Source organism: Alligator sinensis, unplaced genomic scaffold (genome assembly GCF_000455745.1).
Source record: "Alligator sinensis unplaced genomic scaffold, ASM45574v1 scaffold63_1, whole genome shotgun sequence".
In the NCBI taxonomy this organism is placed as follows: Eukaryota; Metazoa; Chordata; order Crocodylia; family Alligatoridae; genus Alligator; species Alligator sinensis.
This window is the reverse complement of record NW_005842811.1, coordinates 326,650-345,085: the sequence shown is the minus strand read 5'-3', so window position 1 is coordinate 345,085 and position 18,436 is coordinate 326,650. Positions and strand designations below refer to the sequence as shown.

At 41.0% G+C, this 18,436-nt stretch overlaps 1 protein-coding gene across 1 annotated transcript; it reads left to right on the top strand.

The window, feature by feature from the left end:
* The first annotated feature begins 1,097 nt into the window (after positions 1-1,097).
* BTF3L4 (basic transcription factor 3 like 4) lies at positions 1,098-14,092 on the top strand. The gene is made up of 5 exons (XM_006035179.3): positions 1,098-1,179; positions 2,734-2,847; positions 4,409-4,610; positions 9,532-9,591; positions 11,211-14,092. The coding sequence occupies exons 1-5, from the start codon at positions 1,126-1,128 to the stop codon at positions 11,255-11,257; spliced, it is 477 nt and encodes a 158-aa protein (XP_006035241.1). The 5' UTR covers positions 1,098-1,125; the 3' UTR covers positions 11,258-14,092.
* The last annotated feature ends 4,344 nt before the right edge of the window (positions 14,093-18,436 follow it).

Below are 18,436 nucleotides of genomic sequence, written 5' to 3'. Positions count from 1 at the left end.
GTGCCCGCCCCCCCCCCCCCCCCGCCTGCTGCGGCCCGGCCGCGCCCCCTTCCGCGGGCGCTTCGTCCCCGACCAGGCCGGGCCCTGCTCCGCGGGCTGTGGGGTGGGGGCGGATGTGTGTGTCCGGGCCCTGCCCTCGGGGCGCAGCCGAGAGCCCCTCAGGGCCGGGGTCTGGTGCGTCCCCTCCGCCCTGAGCCTGGGGTGGGAGAAGGGGCCTCATCCTGCCCCCCCCCCCACCGTGCCCTTCCGGGGGGGAAAGGGGCCCCCCCCCTCCCCCCCCCCAACCGTGCCCTTCCCTCCTGCCCCTGTGGGGGGGTGACCCCACTGCCCCCCTCTGCCGTGGGGCACGCTCCCCCCCTGCGCCTCCGTTGCAGGGAGCCCGCTCCTCTCTTTTGTCCCGCGTGAAAGTTGCCAGGCGTGGAAACCCTGACACGTAGTGCTGGCACAGACCAGCGAAAGGACTCCCAAAATGACCGCCCGGGAAAGTGCCTGGGAAAGTGCGGGAGGCTTTTCCCACCCCGTCGGAGGGGGGTTTTTGGTCAGGGTTAAGTCCGACATTGGGCTCTCCTTGCTCCAAGGCTGGTGGGCAACCGGGCGTCTTGTGCAATTGCCTCATCTCCCTCTTTCTGTAACCGAGCGCAGTCGCTTTAGGACGATCTGTTTGGAAACGCGTGCTGTTTTATAAAGCGGACCGAGAAGCCAGTCGGCGGGTCTGTGCCGTCAATTGTTAGCTTGGGCGGGTGAGGGGAGAAGCAGCAGATCGGTACGAGGGCGAACGAAGACTCGATTCGGGATGAAATGTTGAATTTCCTGGTTTCTGTCAGTTTGCAGCGGAGGGGTAGGCTCGTTGCAAGGGACTCCTCTTTCTGCGGGCTGTATCAGGTCAATGGTGTGGCTCAGAATGTTGCCTTAAGTTCTTATCGGGTGTTTTTGTTGCTAATGATACATAATTTAAAAAAAACAAACAACGTGTCTGTATTCGTTCAGGATGCTTTGCTATATTATTTCGGGATGCCTTTGAAATACATTATCGCTTCATGAGCATGGGATTATTTGTGTAGTTAATTTTTTAATCTTAACATTGTGCTAATAGGGCTGGTCTCCTTATTCCTCAGATACAGCACCATGAATCAAGAAAAGCTAGCCAAGCTTCAAGCTCAGGTCCGAATAGGAGGAAAGGTAAGACGAAAACCATGTTAGGTTCCTAGAAAGCCACTTAATGTATCTTGTTCTGCGGTCTTGCCTACACACACAGATATTCATGACAGTTATTTCTAACCCTGGTGACCTAAATCAAATGTGAATTAATTCAGGCAGGTGCTGCAGCTTGTGTTACAGAAGAGGTCAGACTGGGTCAGTGGTTCTCTCAGTTTTTGAACTATTGGGGTGCTGCTGACCCTTACTTTCTTAAGACCCACTATGTACCCTAATCAAAAAGGAGGACCTGTTACAGATCACTTATTATAGTGTTATAGATCACCATATGGGAACCACCAGACTGGATGATCACAGTCTGCCTGGATGATCTTTCTTGACCTTAAGATCTATGAATCTCTTCTTGAATAACCCCATGCACAGGCACTCATCTATTGCAATTTAATTGAGGCAGTGCCTGAATCTGAACTAACTTTTGTGCATAGGTAAATCCTTGCTGTATATTTTGGGGACCTAAAATAATGCTGTTACAATTCTAATTGTAGCACTTTGGCTGCTGGAAAGTAACTTTTTCAGAATGGACCCAAATGGATGGATTGTTCCAGTGCATAGATGCATCTGTCTGAAGACTTAATCCTTTCTTGGGTCTGGTCTCCACTACAAAATTTTACCAGCATAGCTACATCATACCCACTAGCTTATTTGACTGTTCTGGTAAACCCCTGGGGTGAACATAGCTATACCAACAGAAAAGGGCTTTTGTTGGTTTGTCCTACTTCATTCAGATGATGGTGTAGCTATGCTGGCACAGCTACAATGGCTGTGGCTCTGTAAAATAGAAAAGCCCTAAGAATAGCACTTTAAATCCTGAACACAGAGGCACTTCACTGTGTGGGAATTTGCAGCATATAAGCATTGTAAAATAGGAAGGATGTTTTGCTCCTTCTAATGGTGCCTTACAATTTAACTGACTTAAAGGTTTCTTCTTGAGTTGCAGTTTGAATGTGTGCTTTTTCAATGGAAAAAATAAACTCTTTTCCCACTTTCTTTCATTTCCTCATAGTAAAAAATATAAGCGAACTTCTTTTTCACTTTTTTTCATTTCCTCTTAGTATAAAACACCAAGTAGTAAAGACAGCAAATGTAGCAAAAGGAAAAAAAATCAAATGGATCAGTATCTCCAGTTAATTTATTATGCTTTTTAAAAAATTCCTGAAGGTAAAGAAGCAGCCTTCTATATGGGGTGGGGAAATGTATAAACTGGATGAGCTTCCTGACATTGGAGCTTCTAAGTACTGTAGGCAGATGGAGCATAGCTGGGCGATGTAATTCTAAAATTCTAGTGTAATGTGTGTTTGTTGGGTGAGACTTGCTCAATTTCTTGTTTGCTTTAAATCTCACAAAACTCGGCCAGGTTGTCAGTCCAGGATTTCTGGGCTGTTCTGATAACATGGGTGTAATACTTAGCAGTTTCTTTTGTGGAATTGAGTTAGTTGAAGTGATAGGTGCATGTGACTACAACTGTCAAGTCTTCAGAGTAGCTGACTAATGTTTCTTGCATTGCCTAATTTTTTTTAGGGTACGGCTCGCAGAAAGAAGAAGGTGGTGCACAGAACAGCAACAGCTGATGACAAAAAACTTCAGAGTTCACTCAAAAAATTGGCCGTAAATAATATTGCTGGCATCGAAGAGGTATAGTGATTTAACAGATTATTTGACCAGTTCAAACTACTCGCTAGAAAAAATTTAAAACTTTGGCAAGGTCCCTGCACCTCATGGTGAGATGCTAAGAAATATTGAGCCACGTTCTGATGTCCTCTGAGTTTAGTATTGGTGATTTCTGCTGACGTAGGAGAGGTTCTCCTGAAGGAGCCTTTCCATCTTTGTCTCTTTAAATAATTGTAGGTGGTAGAAGCCAACAGGCTGCCTGACTTGCATATACTTGAGAAACGGCTGCAAAAGAAAATGTCTTAGGACTTTTTAATAATGATTTGTCTGAACTTGATTAGTGAAACTTTTGTGGATGTTCCATTAAAATGATTTGTTAGAACTAACAGGGTGTGTGATACTCTTCAAAATATAAAAGAAGACATTGTAATCTATAAGGTTAACCCAGTACAAATCTTTCTGTACTGCAAGGTTGGCTTCTGTCCACTTACGCAGAAACACAAAGAACTGTAACATTTGCATAAGGCTGATACCTTTTTTAGCACTTGCAAAGACACTAAGTAAGCAGTGTCCTTACTCAAGTTAAAATCCCAGCAAGACAGTGATGGAATTGTTGCAGTTCTATTGAATGATCTTTCTTTTTAAATACAAATCTTTCACTTTAGAAACAGCTCTGGGACACTCTTGTTTTGACTTTCCTTATAAAATTGACCTGATCTGTTGTGTAGAGTTGAAGAGAGCTCTGAGATAATGTGTTAGGGGGTGGAGGGGTTTCTGTTCTGCTTAAACTAAATGTTACTGCATTACATTTAGCTGAAGAAATATAATGGTTAAGTTGAATGTGTAAGCATGTGGAGGAATCTGAATTTACCCTAATTCTTCTATTTAAGCATGATCAGCATGTTCTGTGTAGTACAGGACACAAAGGAAAACACAGTTCTTGTTCCTCCTCCTTCTCTAGAGACTCAGTCTTAAGGTACAGACAAAACTTGACAGATACTTCCTTCGGTTACCCAGAACAGTTCATATCTGGGCATTGCTGGCTCCTGCCACATGGTCTAGCTAATTGTTGCACATGAGTAAACCCAAGTTGACTTCAGTAGCATGTTTGATGAAAGGCTTTGAGAACCTTTTGCCCCCAAGCTCTACCCTGCAGTGTGCTGTGCTTGTGCAGGTCCCTGCACCCTCATGGCTTCCTTTCTTAGCTTCAGTAGACTTTGCAGATATACTGGTTCACCTGCGTCCATCAAATTGCAGTACTACAGCCAAGGCTTGCAAACCTGTATCGTGTAGACTAAAGAGTTTGGGTTTTTTTGACTAGTGATAGTTACCTTAAGCCCTGGAGCATGATGATTATATATAGTTGTTCTCTTTAGCAGGTTAATTCGTGATTAAAAATACTGTTGTGTCTATGTAAAAACATAAAAAGACTTGGCAATCCATTGCTTATTTGCATGTTTGTCCAACTACTACTATCATAAAAACAAAAAAGCAATGCTAGCTTGTGGCTTTTGTATTGACAAGAGAAATTAAAGCATTTTGAGGAAAATATATGAAATGTACTAAATATTCTATATTTAAACAGGTGAATATGATAAAAGATGATGGAACAGTTATTCATTTCAACAACCCCAAGGTCCAGGCTTCCCTTTCTGCGAACACTTTTGCAATTACTGGTCATGCAGAAGCTAAACCGATCACAGAAATGCTTCCAGGCATCTTAAGCCAGCTTGGTGCTGACAGCTTAACAAGTCTCAGGAAGTTAGCGGAACAGTTCCCAAGACCAGGTAGGGGTTCTTGTTTGCAAAGTTTTATTAAAGGGTTGTTTTTTTTTAAGTAAACTTAATTCTCTTGGAAAAAAAGTGTTGGGGTAAATTTTTCATAAATGCCTATGTGACTTAGGCAAGTCACATAGGCATTTATGAAATGTGACTTGCCTAAGACAAGTCTTGCCTTGCCTAAAATAAGACAAGTCTTATTTTCAGAAGAGACTTAAAGACTGACAGTCATTTAGAGCTTCTTGAATTTTGGGGTTTTTTTTTTTTTTACACTTGGCTTAATACTTTAAATAACTTAAATTTAATATATTACTCAAACTATTTACAGAGTAAACTGTTCTTCTTATACTGTTTTCTTACACAATGTAGTTTTCAGATAATTATATTTAATTTTGTAAATAGTATAGAGTCTAAAACTAAGTATCAGTTCAGTACACTTAACACTTCATTAATCTTCTTGTGGGCCACTTAAATTTGTTCAGTCAACATTGCAGTTCTTGTTGTACTTACAGATTTTTGTGTTTGACTTCTTAAAATTCCAAAATCATTTGCTTTTTGTTCAATTCCCAAATTGCAAAATATTGCACTCTTGGACTCTACCTTGCTGTTCACTTAGTATTGTAACTTTGGGACAGTGGTATCTGTTTCAAGCTTCTGTTGTATAGTGGCCACAAAATGTGATTAAAACTGATTTTATCTTTAGATAAAGTTGGGCACATTAAACACAATACTGCCAAAAATATTAACTAGTGGTTCTCAACTAGGGTGCTGCCAGGACCCTTTCAGAGATGCTGTGGTGTGGGTGCTGCAGCCAGGTGCAACTACCCTGTGTGCCTCCTGTGGAGCCAGATTAGTGGCCAGGTCCTTAGGGTCAGGTTTAACTGTCTGTGAAAAGTGCTTGAAGTCAGACTGGGAAGGATTGCAGCATGAGTGGGTTCTCCTGCTTACTTTAGGTTTCTCAGATAACTCCACTATAGGCAAGAGCACTGCTGCAGGCTGTTTCCCATCCTTCTCTGGAGGAGGTGCATAGGACATGATGGCAGCAGTGGTGCATCCCAGTTGAGAACCATTGAGATAATCTGAGGCAGTGCAACAGTGGTTCTCAACTGGAACAGTGCTAAATGCAGAAGAGATACAGAAGGGTACCCTAAATCTAAAAAGGTTGAGAATCATTGTTTTAAACAGTACTTTGCAATATTGGGTGCAGAATGTCGTAGCTTGGGTTGTGTTCTATTTCAGGAATATGGAATTAAATCTAAATACCTAGAATGATACCAGCTTTTTTTATATAATAAACTGACACTTAATGAAATTTTCTTTAAATGTTTCAACAGAAATTCTGTAGACCAAAATAAAAAATTAGTTGCAACTATAAAGAGAGAATGAAATTTAGGGAAGAACTATTAAAAGTTGAGCTGGAAAGGACCTCCATGCATCATCTAGAACAGTGATTCTTAACCATTTTAGACTCCAGGCCCCCCCTTCTTAACCTTTCTGAATTCGGTGCTCCCCCCAATTTAAAGAAAAAAAAACAAATTTAAATAATTTTTTCAATTGTGGAAAAATGGTAGTGATGCTTTTTGCAAATAACTCATTCTGACCTGTTGTGGTCTTTCTGTTTCTGACGCTACAGATTCCTGTTTGAAATCTCTGGGTTTGTCACATAAATCGTGTAGGTGTACATAACCATGTGCTAATATTGTGCAGCACCCTATGGCACCTTTAAAAGAATCTTCCAACAGGCCTGTTGAGCATCATTTACTTGGAAAAACCCCTTCCTCAAAACAGATAAAGATCACCAAACGTAGAAGTCTGATCTTGAACCTAGAAGGTTTTCCTTGCAGAGCACAAGTGCTTTCGTTTTTGAACGAGTTCTTCCTATGTGTTAGCAAAGATTAATTTTTCATAAAAGATGAACTAAACAATTGATATTTTTAGAAATAATGTTTTTAAGAAGTCATATTTTAATATAGAGATTATTAGAGACAAGTTTAGAAGACTCTTATGAAATTTTGTTTTCACTACTTAAAAATACATAAAATGTAGTTGTAATTTCAATTTTGCCTGAAGATATGAACCAGGGCTTTTTAAGAAGTTCAGTTTGAAATATTCTGTGTTTGTATAAAATACCCCTACCCACCTTACACACACACACGTGCGCTCATTCATAACGGGAGCCCTCAAGCTGCAGTTCAGAGCAACAAAACATTTTAGACTTTCCCTTGCCTAATTCAGTGTTGAGGTTGCATTAACTTTTTTTTTTGCATATCTGGTGTCAACATTTGGTAACTTTTATAAAATGTTTGGAGCTGTGATATGTTGGTAACATGGTGCAAAAGCTTAGTTGTAACTGAATGTGTAGTATTAGTTGTGGTGTATGTAGCAGTATCACAGGTGGAATATTGGGAGGGTGTGAGAGTAGGAACTGCTTGGGTAATGCATCTGATGTCTGAGAAGTTGGCCAATTTTGAACTTTTGTATTACCATATTTACTTGAATACAAGACAAAGGGTTTTTTTGTGGGGGGGGTTTCCCCCCTCCCCAAATCAGCACCGGGGAAAAGGACACCTCACTAAATACACTGTTTATCATTAAACTGCTGCCAAAAGCAGCATGTGCTCAGTAATGGAAACTAACTAGGAAGTTGATTTAAATGTAGTCAACATTGAGCATGACTCTAGAACACATGGCCCATATTGTGCAAACATGCTGATAGGAACCTACCACAAGGATAGGTTAGTACAGCCCATCTGAACAAGACAAGAACACCCAGTATAAGACAAGAACACTAGTTCCAGTCATGAGTGGGGGGGGTGCTAATTGGCACATGGATCCATTGTGGGGGTGTCTGGTGTACACGCATGCCGAGCTGAAATACTGTTGACTGCTGGGGCCCACCCCAATGAACCATATGGTAAATCAGGAGCCTTTTGGCTTTGGGCTAATATCATGTATAATTTGTTACATACAAGTAGATGCCAAAGTGCTGCTTACAAGTGTGTATGGAGTTACCTGTGCTAAACGCTGCAGTAATTTCAAGAAAGGTAAATTGCATCAATTCTGGAGGAGATGTGTATGGGTACTGTGTTTATTTCAAGGTCACTGTATTTAAATTTGCTCCTTACTTCCGCTCTCCCTGAGCACATGGGGTCTGCCAGTAAGGAGGAAGAGGACTGTAGGGAGAAGTTGAGGAGGGAGGCACAGTGCAAGGGGGCTTTATGACCCCCTAGATTTATTTTTATTGTAGCAGTGAGAAGGGGACAAATTCAAGGTTAACCTCTAATAATTAGATTCTATACCTGGAAAATTGTAACAAATTTACAAATTTCCATATATAGAATCCAATTTTGGGAGGGTAGTCTTATATTTGAGTAAATATGGTAGTTGCCAACTTAGCTATAAACTTAAGGTCAGGTGTAAATGAAGAGTTACTTTTCCTGTATTGTGTGTTAATGTTTTAAGCCTGAAAAACCACGGCTGAACATACAGAGTCAGCTGCTTAATTCTGTATCATACGCAGTGCTGTTGTGTGCTATGTAAAGGGTTGTCCCATTATTTTATAACTTGGAGTATTAGTGTTTATCATTTGAGCCATTTCAGGCTCCCTATTGCTGAAACCATGCATCTGTGTTGAAACACCCCTGTGAGCAGGGAGATTAATTTCAAACTTTTGTTTTTAGTTTTTACTGTTTAACATGTTGAACAATCTGTGAAGCAAGCAGAAAAATGTGGCTATGAAATGGAACTTCATACAGTACCTAATATTTGTTCTGATTTCTGTTGAGCCACCCTCGGTAGAACCCAGCTACTTTAGGAAAGTAACTGTGTGTATTATAAGAACCCAGAATTTATTTGAAGGCAGTTATTTATTGGTAGCAGTAGTTCAATGACCTACTGAGGTCCCTTCTGTTCCTAACATCTATGAACTATCCAGTTCTTTTGGAACTTCAAAATGGAATAATAGGTCAGTTTTAATACACAAGTTGTTGACTCCAGCCCACATTCGGCAGACTTAAGTAGAGGTGCACTGATATATCGGCCCAGTATCGGATCAGTACTGATATAAAGAAAATTATCTGCACAGATCCAGGAACACACCCTCCTAGATAAGTGTGGGAGCTGCGGGGGGAGCTGCCAGATAAGTGGATGAGTGCTGGATGAGCCGCCATATGAGCAGCTCCTGGGTGAGCAGCGTCCAGCAGCGGGAGCTATCCCCTCCTGCTCTGCTCTGGCTGGACAGCACTTGCCCCTGCCCCACTCCTTCCTCACTATGGGAGCCTTGATCTGTGTTGTCCGTCCCCGTCCCCCCCCACGCCCCTTTTCTTCCCTCCCCCTCCCCTTCCACCACACCAGACTTACCAGCTGCATGCAGCTCTCCAAGCTCCTGAGCTGATATCAGAAATTGGATGGGTATCAGCCAGTATCCCTTCTTAAAAATGGCCTATCAGTATACTGGCCCCAAAAATCTCTATCAGTACACCCCTATTATTAAGATATCGCCAATTTCATGGGAATAACAGGGTGGCGGGGCTCAATTATGTAGGGTCTACGCTTTGGCAGTTTTGCCAGCTATGCTGTATGGTGAAGGCACCAGCTCTTAGAAATGACAAGCATCTTGCACCCCTGAATGGAAACGCTGGCTTTTGCATCCTAGTTTTTCAAATTACTCACTTCTTTTAACTGTAGCAGTGTTCTAGAGATTTACATCAGATTGTGCGCTGAGCCTTTCCTGGTTGCATAGTTCCTCTGTATTAACCCCATCTAAGCATTTCTTTTAGAGTGTGTGTATATTTATAACGTTTGCCAGAAAATGTACACTTCCTATTTAATCTGTAAATAATAGCTTTGTGGGTGGTTGTGTAGGACTGTTGTGTTTGTAGGACTATCTACATATTAGTTCATATGCTCAGTACAAGGCTTTCTTTTACAGTGTTGGATAGCAAAGCACCAAAATCTGAAGACATTGATGAAGAAGATGATGATGTCCCAGGTAAGCTTGCTAACCCACTTCTTTCTTCATTTTTAAATTATATACTATTTCAGTAGATATTTCCATTTGACTTTTGGTACAGCAATACCCTTCATCTAGAAAAACAGCTTGGTGTAATGGAATAAAGGTGAAACAGAGAAAAGAAAAGCTTGAATTTCAGCTGCTGTGTGCCCTTGAGCAAATCACATCTCTACTCTGCCTTATTATCTGTAACTAGGCATAAATACTTGAGTAGCAGTTGAGAGGATTGGCTGAATAACATTTGCACAGTGGTTTCTTGATGCAGCAAGACAGATGAATATTTAGAAGTGATAGTGCATACTTTTCAGCTCGTGATTTGTTTAAATGAATACTTGTTGCTGTAATAGAGGAAAACGAGTTTCTCCCTACTACCAAGTTTGGACCTTTATTGGAAAGAAAAAGTAGGATTTTTTTGATTTTTTTATTTATTTATTTTTTTTTATTGGGGACCTGATACTCAGATGCCATTTATTCATAGCATTTTTCCAGTCCCATAACTAACTAAGGGAGGTGAGTGGGTTACCAGCTCCATGCGCTGACTTGAGGGGAGCACCAAAATTGTCCCCTGATGAGTCTCTGCTTTGCAGGTTTAGACCTCTGCTGTCAGCCATAGAAGCTGAGCAACCCTGTGTCCTGTAGTGTATGGTGGCGTGGGGGGGACCAAAATGGTGTGCCCTGCCTCCACCCAAGGATTTGGGTCCCTCGCAAAAATTCTTGTGGGGAGCCACCATTCTGCTTCCCTCTGTTTTCTTTCCCACCCACCCACACACACACACATGGTACAGTTGCCTGGCTTCTGTGGTTGGGAAGCATGGAGCTGCACCTCTGTAGCAAAGACTTGCAGGGTGGTTGCATTCAGGTACACCTGCTGCAGCTGGTGTGCAGTGCCCTGGCTATATGGCTGTAGCAGCCTGTTCCTGTACTACGATGACTGCAGCAACTACCGCCTGAGTGCAGAGAGAGCAGGGTACCCTTCCTTTCCTCCCCCCTGCTCCAGTGGTCTGCACTCTGCCCAGGGCATTGCAGGAGCTTGCTATGCCTCTGCATTGTTTGTTTGAGATAATTGTTGTACCTGGTTAATTTATGGTTAATTTTCAACATATGGTTAGTGATATCACATTCTTTTGTATGTATCCAAGTGTTCTGTAACAGTGTAGATAGGAGACCTGAGTGCTCTCTATGGCTCTTCATTGACTTGCTTTACCATGGGTAAGTTGCATAGGCCTATTCAAAGGTTTCCACTTGTATTGAGTACACTTCTTTCATTGAGACCACTAGAAGACCATTTTTTTTATTTGCTGTTTTAAATATTTGTTACCTGAAACCCAACTGAAGTCAGAAAGATCCTGGGCGTCTTCTATGGAGCAGCAACTTAGTAGAGATTCAACAAATTTAGTTCTTCACTTTCCTGTGTGTCACATTGTGTCTCCACACAAATGGCATCACTTCTGTAAAGCCTTTTGAAATCTGCAGGTAGAAAAAGCTGTGTACATACAAAGTAGAATTAATAACTGAGCTCTTATATTGGATAGTTTCTGTAAAATATAAAGACAGTGTTACTGGAAAATAACTGTATTTAATATTTCCATCTCTTTCAGATCTCGTAGAAAACTTTGATGAAGCATCAAAGAATGAAGCTAATTAAATCATTAATAGTTCTGGAAGCTGGCATGGACTAGATTTAAGAAATCAGCTATGTGGTTCCAAAGTTTTAAAGAAACAGAGAACATCATCTGTTAATAGTTCAGTAATATAAATATTTTGTATTTTAATGATGCTGTTTGTTCAGCATTTTCTGTCAGTTGATTTTTGCATTTTGCACTTACTCCCAGGATCTCTTCTTTTGGTCAAAAAAAAAATGTCAGTGTAGTTTGAGGAGTGTGTGCATGTGCGTGTGTGTATGTGTGTGGATGTACATATAGTAGAGAACAAATTGGAGAACAGTTCTATTTAACTTTTTCCCTTCTCCCTCAGAAGTAGAAATAAAATGGATCTTCAACATTGTTATTTTTTTATTTTCTCCAACTAGTGCACGGAAAAATAGTGAAAGTCTTATTTGTCCATATTTCATGAACTGAAGGCATTTTTGCCATTAAACTTCGGGTTAATTTGCTGTTAACTATTGTATTTGCAAATATGTTTCTTTTCCATGTTGAAAATGTATCCATGCTATTTGTTATCAACCTTATATTGATACCAAGTGATACCAAAGACAGGATATTTATAAGCCTGTTTGGTATGTTAACATTTTTTAAAATTGGTCCTAAAAAAGTGTGCTTTCTTCCTTAAAGTTCATGTCTCAACCTTTTCCCCCCCCCTTCTCTTCCCCTTTTTAACCTTAGCCAAGTCCATCAGCCTTCATGTGGAGTCTGTTTTATATAGTTGACCTTCATTCAACCCCTTTTGCATTGATAGTGGTGTGTTCTCCTCTTGATCATTTGGGTATATATCCTCAGAATGTTTCTTGCGCATGTGAGAAGATTAGCTCTTACCATCCAGAAGAGCTATGTCCATCGGTTCCTGAACTGGAAGGTCTAGTTGGTAATAGTGTGATGCATCCATTTGCACAGTAACATACTTTTGCTTAGCAGGCTTTTGAGACTTTGTTCCAGTGTCATGACTGCAGCTCCTAACAGCTGTTGTTCTCCAGGGCACTAGAAATTAAGAATGGTTATGAATTAGTTCAATATGAGAGGAAGGGGTCATTGTCACATTGCCTTGGCCTCCTGCTGGGCAGTTTGTGCAATGCCACTAATTCTGAAGGGATTTTTACCTTTGCCTATAACCTACCTCTATCTAGGTTTGGTGCCATGGTTGTAGTAGCATATTAAAAACAACAAACCTTCTTCAGGCTTACGCAGGATATGGAGGTACCATTGGTGCAGTGTAGTATTTTCTGAACCTTCCTTCAAAATGCTAAATGTGAATCCCTCCGCCAGAGGCTCTTCAAGGTTCTTGATGTAATGTGCATTATAGTATAGTTGGACATCATTGCAACCTGTATCAAAGGCAGCTGTGGCTTATGAAAGCCATCTTTCTCTAAATATATCATTTAACTATGGCTTAATTGAGACATATCAGCTTTTTATGTAGGTTCATGCACTAGATAATTGTAAAGTTCAAGGTTATCAGTACATGAGAGTGCTAGTGACATCATCATAAACCATGAAAGCAGAGCTGTAGTGGTTTGTCATCTAGACTCGATTTATTTTATAGACTTGTTCACTTTTCCTGTTATATTTTATATAATACATGGATCTTACTACAAAATAAAATAACAATACAAAAGAGGAAATGTTCCCCCTTCTGTGTCGTCTCCTCCCAACAGGACCGAGTGAGGAGCAATATGTAGATGCAGCTGCTGTTTTAAATAGCATTGTGTACATGTAAATAATATAGAAGACCTGAAGAATCTGGCAAGACTGGTCGGAGTCAGCAGGATTCCCAGTGTGCCAGTTTTCCCCCCTTTGCCCTTTTCTCTGTAGTACTAGATGGGATTATACTCAGTCTTGTGGCTGCTTCACATCCCATAGGTGAAGTTGCTCTTTTTTAATGAAAATCATTATTCTTATTTCCACTTTCATCCCCTGCACAGGCATGCAAGCTGAGCAAACTGCCATTCAGAGGGCAACTGCCCAATGAGCAAATGAAAAAGGCCAGAAAACAAACTTGCATCAATCTACAGCTTGGTGGAGCACCTCTAGTGCAGGGGTTGTCAACCAGGGGTACACTTACCCCGGGGTACTTGGGACGGCCCCAGGGGGTACGCGTGGCGGTGCAGGGAAGTGGTGCGTGGTGGTGAATGGCAGCAGTTGCTGCTGTGTGCAAACTCCCTGCCACCACCATCCACCACTGTGCCGTCTCTGCGCACTGCTTCCCCACCCCCTGCCATTCACCACTGTGTGCCACTGTCTTCGTGGCCGGCCAGCCGTGCCGTCAGCACCCTTCTTTCCCCCTGCCATCTGGCAGGGGTACACTCCAGCAGGGGTACACTCCTTAAAAAGTATGAAAACCCCTGCACTAGTGAACTGGCATGAATGAAGAGTATTGAAAAGTTGTGACTGCACTGACTTTATTTACAAATAAGTGGAATTTTTTCCCCCTACTAATCATCTATTACTAAAAATCTACACCTAAAATAGCACATTGATTTCTGAACTAGGAAGCATGGTAAGAATAATTTGTGTGTGGGAGGTTACAGTAAGTGTCTGGGATATCAAGTGATTCAGTAAGTTTGTAGTCAGACTTACTGATTTGTGCAAAAGATACTTTTTCATTCTAGCTATTGGTCATGGCAGCCTACTTGTAATCTTCATTGCTTACTTATGTTTGGAAGCCAGCAAAGAAACTAAATATATTGGTTATGTAGTCATGTTATCTCTATCTTTCACTGTATCCAAAAACAGTTGACCACTTTTGATTTGCTGCTGAAATACTACAGCTTACAGAAATCCATTAAACTGATTTTAACTGAAAATAACTCACCAAGACTCTTGTGGAAAATAGCTATTTTTTTGTTAGGAAATAACTGGAGCAATCTTTGACCATGCAGGTGAACAGGAAATTACTGAGTACCCCATGTTGAGATGCATGTACTGCATTAAAGGTATGCTGAGTATTCTTGATTCTTTTACTTCAAACCATAGGATCAATTGTATCCTAGCTGGAGCCCTCAAAATTTCCCACTTTTCTTATGTGCATCACACTTCAGTGATCACTTCCAAAGGATGATAATACCAGTCTCCTAAGAACCTTGGCATCACTTTCCAAAGCCTAATTTCTGTCTTTTTCAGTTAAGTCAATTACTATCTAAGTAGCACCTGCTTACTCAGGTTTTACAGGCCTGTATTCGGGTATGAACTACATGATTTTGATCCAGTTCCTGACAAAGTTCTGTATTCTCTGATTATAGATCTTGTAGTACTGGATGACAGTGTACTTGTTTATGGGGAACACAGCTGTGTAAAGAGTTCCTGGTCTGAAGGGAAAGGTAGTCCTTGAATTTCAACTCTACTTAAGGTTTGCTGGGGCAAAAAGGGAAGTGCTGGATTGATATGCTCATGATGATCTGTAATGCTCAGTAGATTACTTGCCATGCTTCAAATCAAATGAACCATCATTAAGGTATAATGGTTCCATCTTTTACAGTGATGGGACTACTATACCAAGGTCCATAGGATGTAGTTTGGCCAGCTACAGATGGAAACGAGCAGTTTCCATTGCTGTGGCAGCTTCCCTGTACAGTAGAACGGAAGCGTCTAAATATATTCTAAGAATACAAACTGATGTGTCTCTGATCAAGAGTCTGATCAGATGCTCTTTACTTTAGGGCATATTAAGGAAGAGGCACGCTTTTTCCCCTGCTCATTACTTCCATTTTGCTCAGGTTTAATTTTATCCAGCTGAAGTCGGGCAGGTATTCAGAATGCCGAGGCATCGTAAACATTCATTTTTGAAGCTTTCTAACACCTCTACCTATTGGAAGGGTAAAGATGCCTTCATTATTTGGGGCTTTAATTCCTAGGTCATGACATCATGAAGCGTCTATGCACATAGATACCTAGTAAAATATGTAACAAAGGGAACTTGGCCTCAAATATAAAAGAAAAAAGACAAATGGCATTTTTTCTAAAGGAGCACTTTCAAGAAATATACTGTAGTGTGTTTTTACCATATATAACTTAGACGTGTAATTATGATCTCTTTATATTTTGATGTAAAATGTCTTGGCTTTTCTGGCATCCATATTTTAGATGCCATTTACTGAGCCTGTATTAAGTTTCAGTGCAAGTATGCCATTTTTGGGGGGGGTGTGAAATGGATTTTAGTGTTCTCCCACAGATTAAAAGAGTCTGACTATGTTAACTGTGTTTTTAAAGTACTGTTATACTGTTGGCATGTTATCCTCTTGCCTTGAAAGGGGCAAGTAATAATCGGATTCACTCTAATAATTTTAACTGCATTTTATTACTAAAATATTAATAATGACTGAATTTTTCATTTTTAAAGGTCTGATTTAAATCCACCAAAAAGAGCTATTCTGATTCTGGATAGGACAGAAGCTTAACTGTACTATGTAGGCTGGTGAGGCAATCTTGTCAAAACCTTATCCCCTACACTAAGTAATTGGAGAATGGGAGCAGGACCTTAATAAATTAAGGTTTTCTTTTTTAAATATCACAGTCATCTTTGAAACAATAATAAAATCAGAATGAGCATAGAGAAGACTGAAGGCATGGCCTGTCCAAATAAAAAAAGTAAATGATGAGTTATTAAAGAACATTTGACACAGAATAAAATACTGTCAGACCAGGTTACATAACCTTTGTGGTACTAGGAGAAACAATCTCATTTTAGATCTTAAAAAGTTGCTAGAATACTTGTTTGCGGCTTTGAGAAGGTAAAGCACTGACAACAGATTAAATATATATGTATATTATGAGATATGGTTTAGAAACTATACTAAGTAGTTAGAACAGAAATACAAACTGGAAATACGTATTCTCTTTTTTCCCCATAAGAAGCTTGGAGTATGATCAAAATGTAACCAGTTGAAGAACTCCGAACACTGAAAGACCTAATAACAGCAGTTTTGTAAAGCTATTAATTCTCTCACCTATCCTATCAGAAAGTCATGTTTTTCTTGATTTTTACAGGCGAGTGAATGGGTATAGAGAGGTTGACTTGCGGGAAGCAAGGCAAGACAAGAAATCAGTGACAGCTGTAATCTGAATGGGCTGACCGTTCTGCATTGTGCACTGTGTGGATAACTGATCTTGGATCCACTGTACAGAAAGCAAAGGCAAGTTACAGTAGCAATGAGAAGAAATAATTAACTTGGTGTTACTATTTTGCTCATGGCTCTTTTTCTACAGTAGGTAGCAGGAGAGAACGATAAAGATGAATCTAGCTAAGTATGTAGGGTATAGGCATGGCTGGTAAACTCAGACTGGTGGGGTGGTAGAGCATCCCACTGGAGTGGCAGGGACGCTGAAGCTGGCTGGGAATGGAGAGGAGGGGTGGTTTGCAGCTGGCTGTTAGCGGGGAGGCTGCAAACCGCCCCACTCTGCCCTGCTGCCGGCCAGCTGCAAACCCCTCCACTGCCCCACCAGTCTGAATTCATCAGCCGCGCCTGGTAGGGTACAGACAAACTAATGTTAAAGAAAGTCTTGATCATCTAGTAGTCACTCCAAAAAAATGAGAGGATGAAATATCCAGGGGAAGTAGAAAATGTTTGGAACAGGATTTTTATATCCTAGTGAGCGTATGTGAAATAAATGTATCTCCTTTGAATTTTATGTAGTATTTACCTTCTGTGTATATTTTGCTTTGTTTGATATTGAGTGCCGTGGGAATGTCTTGAGGATTGTATAAGTAAAACATTGGAATTTAATTGGATGCACTACCAAAAACACTTTGAAATACATTACTGGTTTGCTGCCACTGAATTTATATGGAAAGGAGTGCACAGACTTGACAGCAGTGGCTTTGGAGTTTGTTATTTTTCTGTCTGGATTTTCATGACTAATCTACTCTGTTCAGCTCATTTTGTACAAAACCACTCATAGAGCTTCCACCACAGGTATCACAAAACAATTTTGTGATATGATCTTGAGCTTGGCTCTTTAGACCCAAGAATCCTGGCAAGTATATGGTCTTTATCACTTGGTATAAAAGGGCTTTTACTCCAGTTACTTCATGTTATGCATAAGTGGAAACTGGAGCAGACTCCTGGTTCTAGAATGGCGAGTAAATCTTCCAGTGTTGTTCAGTAGGGTGTGCTTTGGAAGTTGATATCTTAGCAGTGATAATGGACTATTCTTGATGTAACACATCCACGGAGTTAGCTACATCAGAGATAAATTAAGCCCAGTCTAATTTATAAAACAGCTCTACCATTGGAGAAGGTTGCTCTTGGGTGTTGAGTTCAATCCGGGGTGTCAGACAGATGGCCCACAGGCTCCATCCAACCTGGGGAGCCATGTAATTCAGCCCATGGATCGCTGAACTGACTCACTGCACCAGTCCCCATCCTGCATGTGCTGCATACAGCCCAGGAAGCATGCAACCCAGCCTCAGACCCTTTGTGCTGCATGCAGTGCTAGCTCCAGCCTATGTGCTGTGGGGCAGCCTGGTATCCAGATGTACAGCAAGTCCCAGGGAAGTGTCTTCATGCAATCAGCATCCCCTGTGGAAGCCTGAGCAGAGGGACCAAAAAGCAACCGAGCCTTGGACATTAAATTGTCCTCTTACCTCTGCTGCTGGTAAGCTCTCTATATTTGGTGCACACGGTCTTGGCAAGACGGCACATGGAGTCTTGCATTGCTGCTGCCAGTGTTGTACCAGTGGGCAAAAAAAAAAATGCTGGTGAAAAGGTATCAAGATTGACAGCTCTCCAATAGTAGGTACTTTTTAACTATCCAATCAGGAAAAAAAATATTCGGGTTGGTTGTGTGTTTTTGCTTTTAAATCGCATCAGATATATTAAGCTGCTTTCTCTACTGTTTTGTAGTTTGCTTTTAACAAGTATTTCTTTAAACAGTCATCTGAACATGTGAAAGAGGTTGGATGCTAAGTAAAAGCAGTTTTGTGAGATGAAGGTGTTTCCCTGCAGTATGGATTGGAAAGGAATGTGTACAGCATAATCTTGGCATAGGATTGCCTTTGCTCCTGTCTGACCCAGCGGGTACACCCCTTCACAAGCGCATGACACTCTGTTGATTGGTTTGCTTTTGAAGTGCACGTTACGCAAGCCAGTTTTAAGAGTTGCAGTATCAAATGTCATATGTTAGGCTATTAAAGTTTAATCTATGTTCAAGGCTGG

Excerpts from the sequence above, each read along its gene's own strand:
- BTF3L4 (XM_006035179.3), top strand. The coding sequence starts at position 1,126 with ATGAATCAAGAAAAGCTAGCCAAGCTTCAAGCTCAGGTCCGAATAGGA. Across the intron at positions 1,180-2,733 it reads AGGTCCGAATAGGAGGAAAG|GGTACGGCTCGCAGAAAGAA; the intron begins GTAAGACGAAAA and ends AATTTTTTTTAG. Across the intron at positions 9,592-11,210 it reads AGAAGATGATGATGTCCCAG|ATCTCGTAGAAAACTTTGAT; the intron begins GTAAGCTTGCTA and ends CATCTCTTTCAG.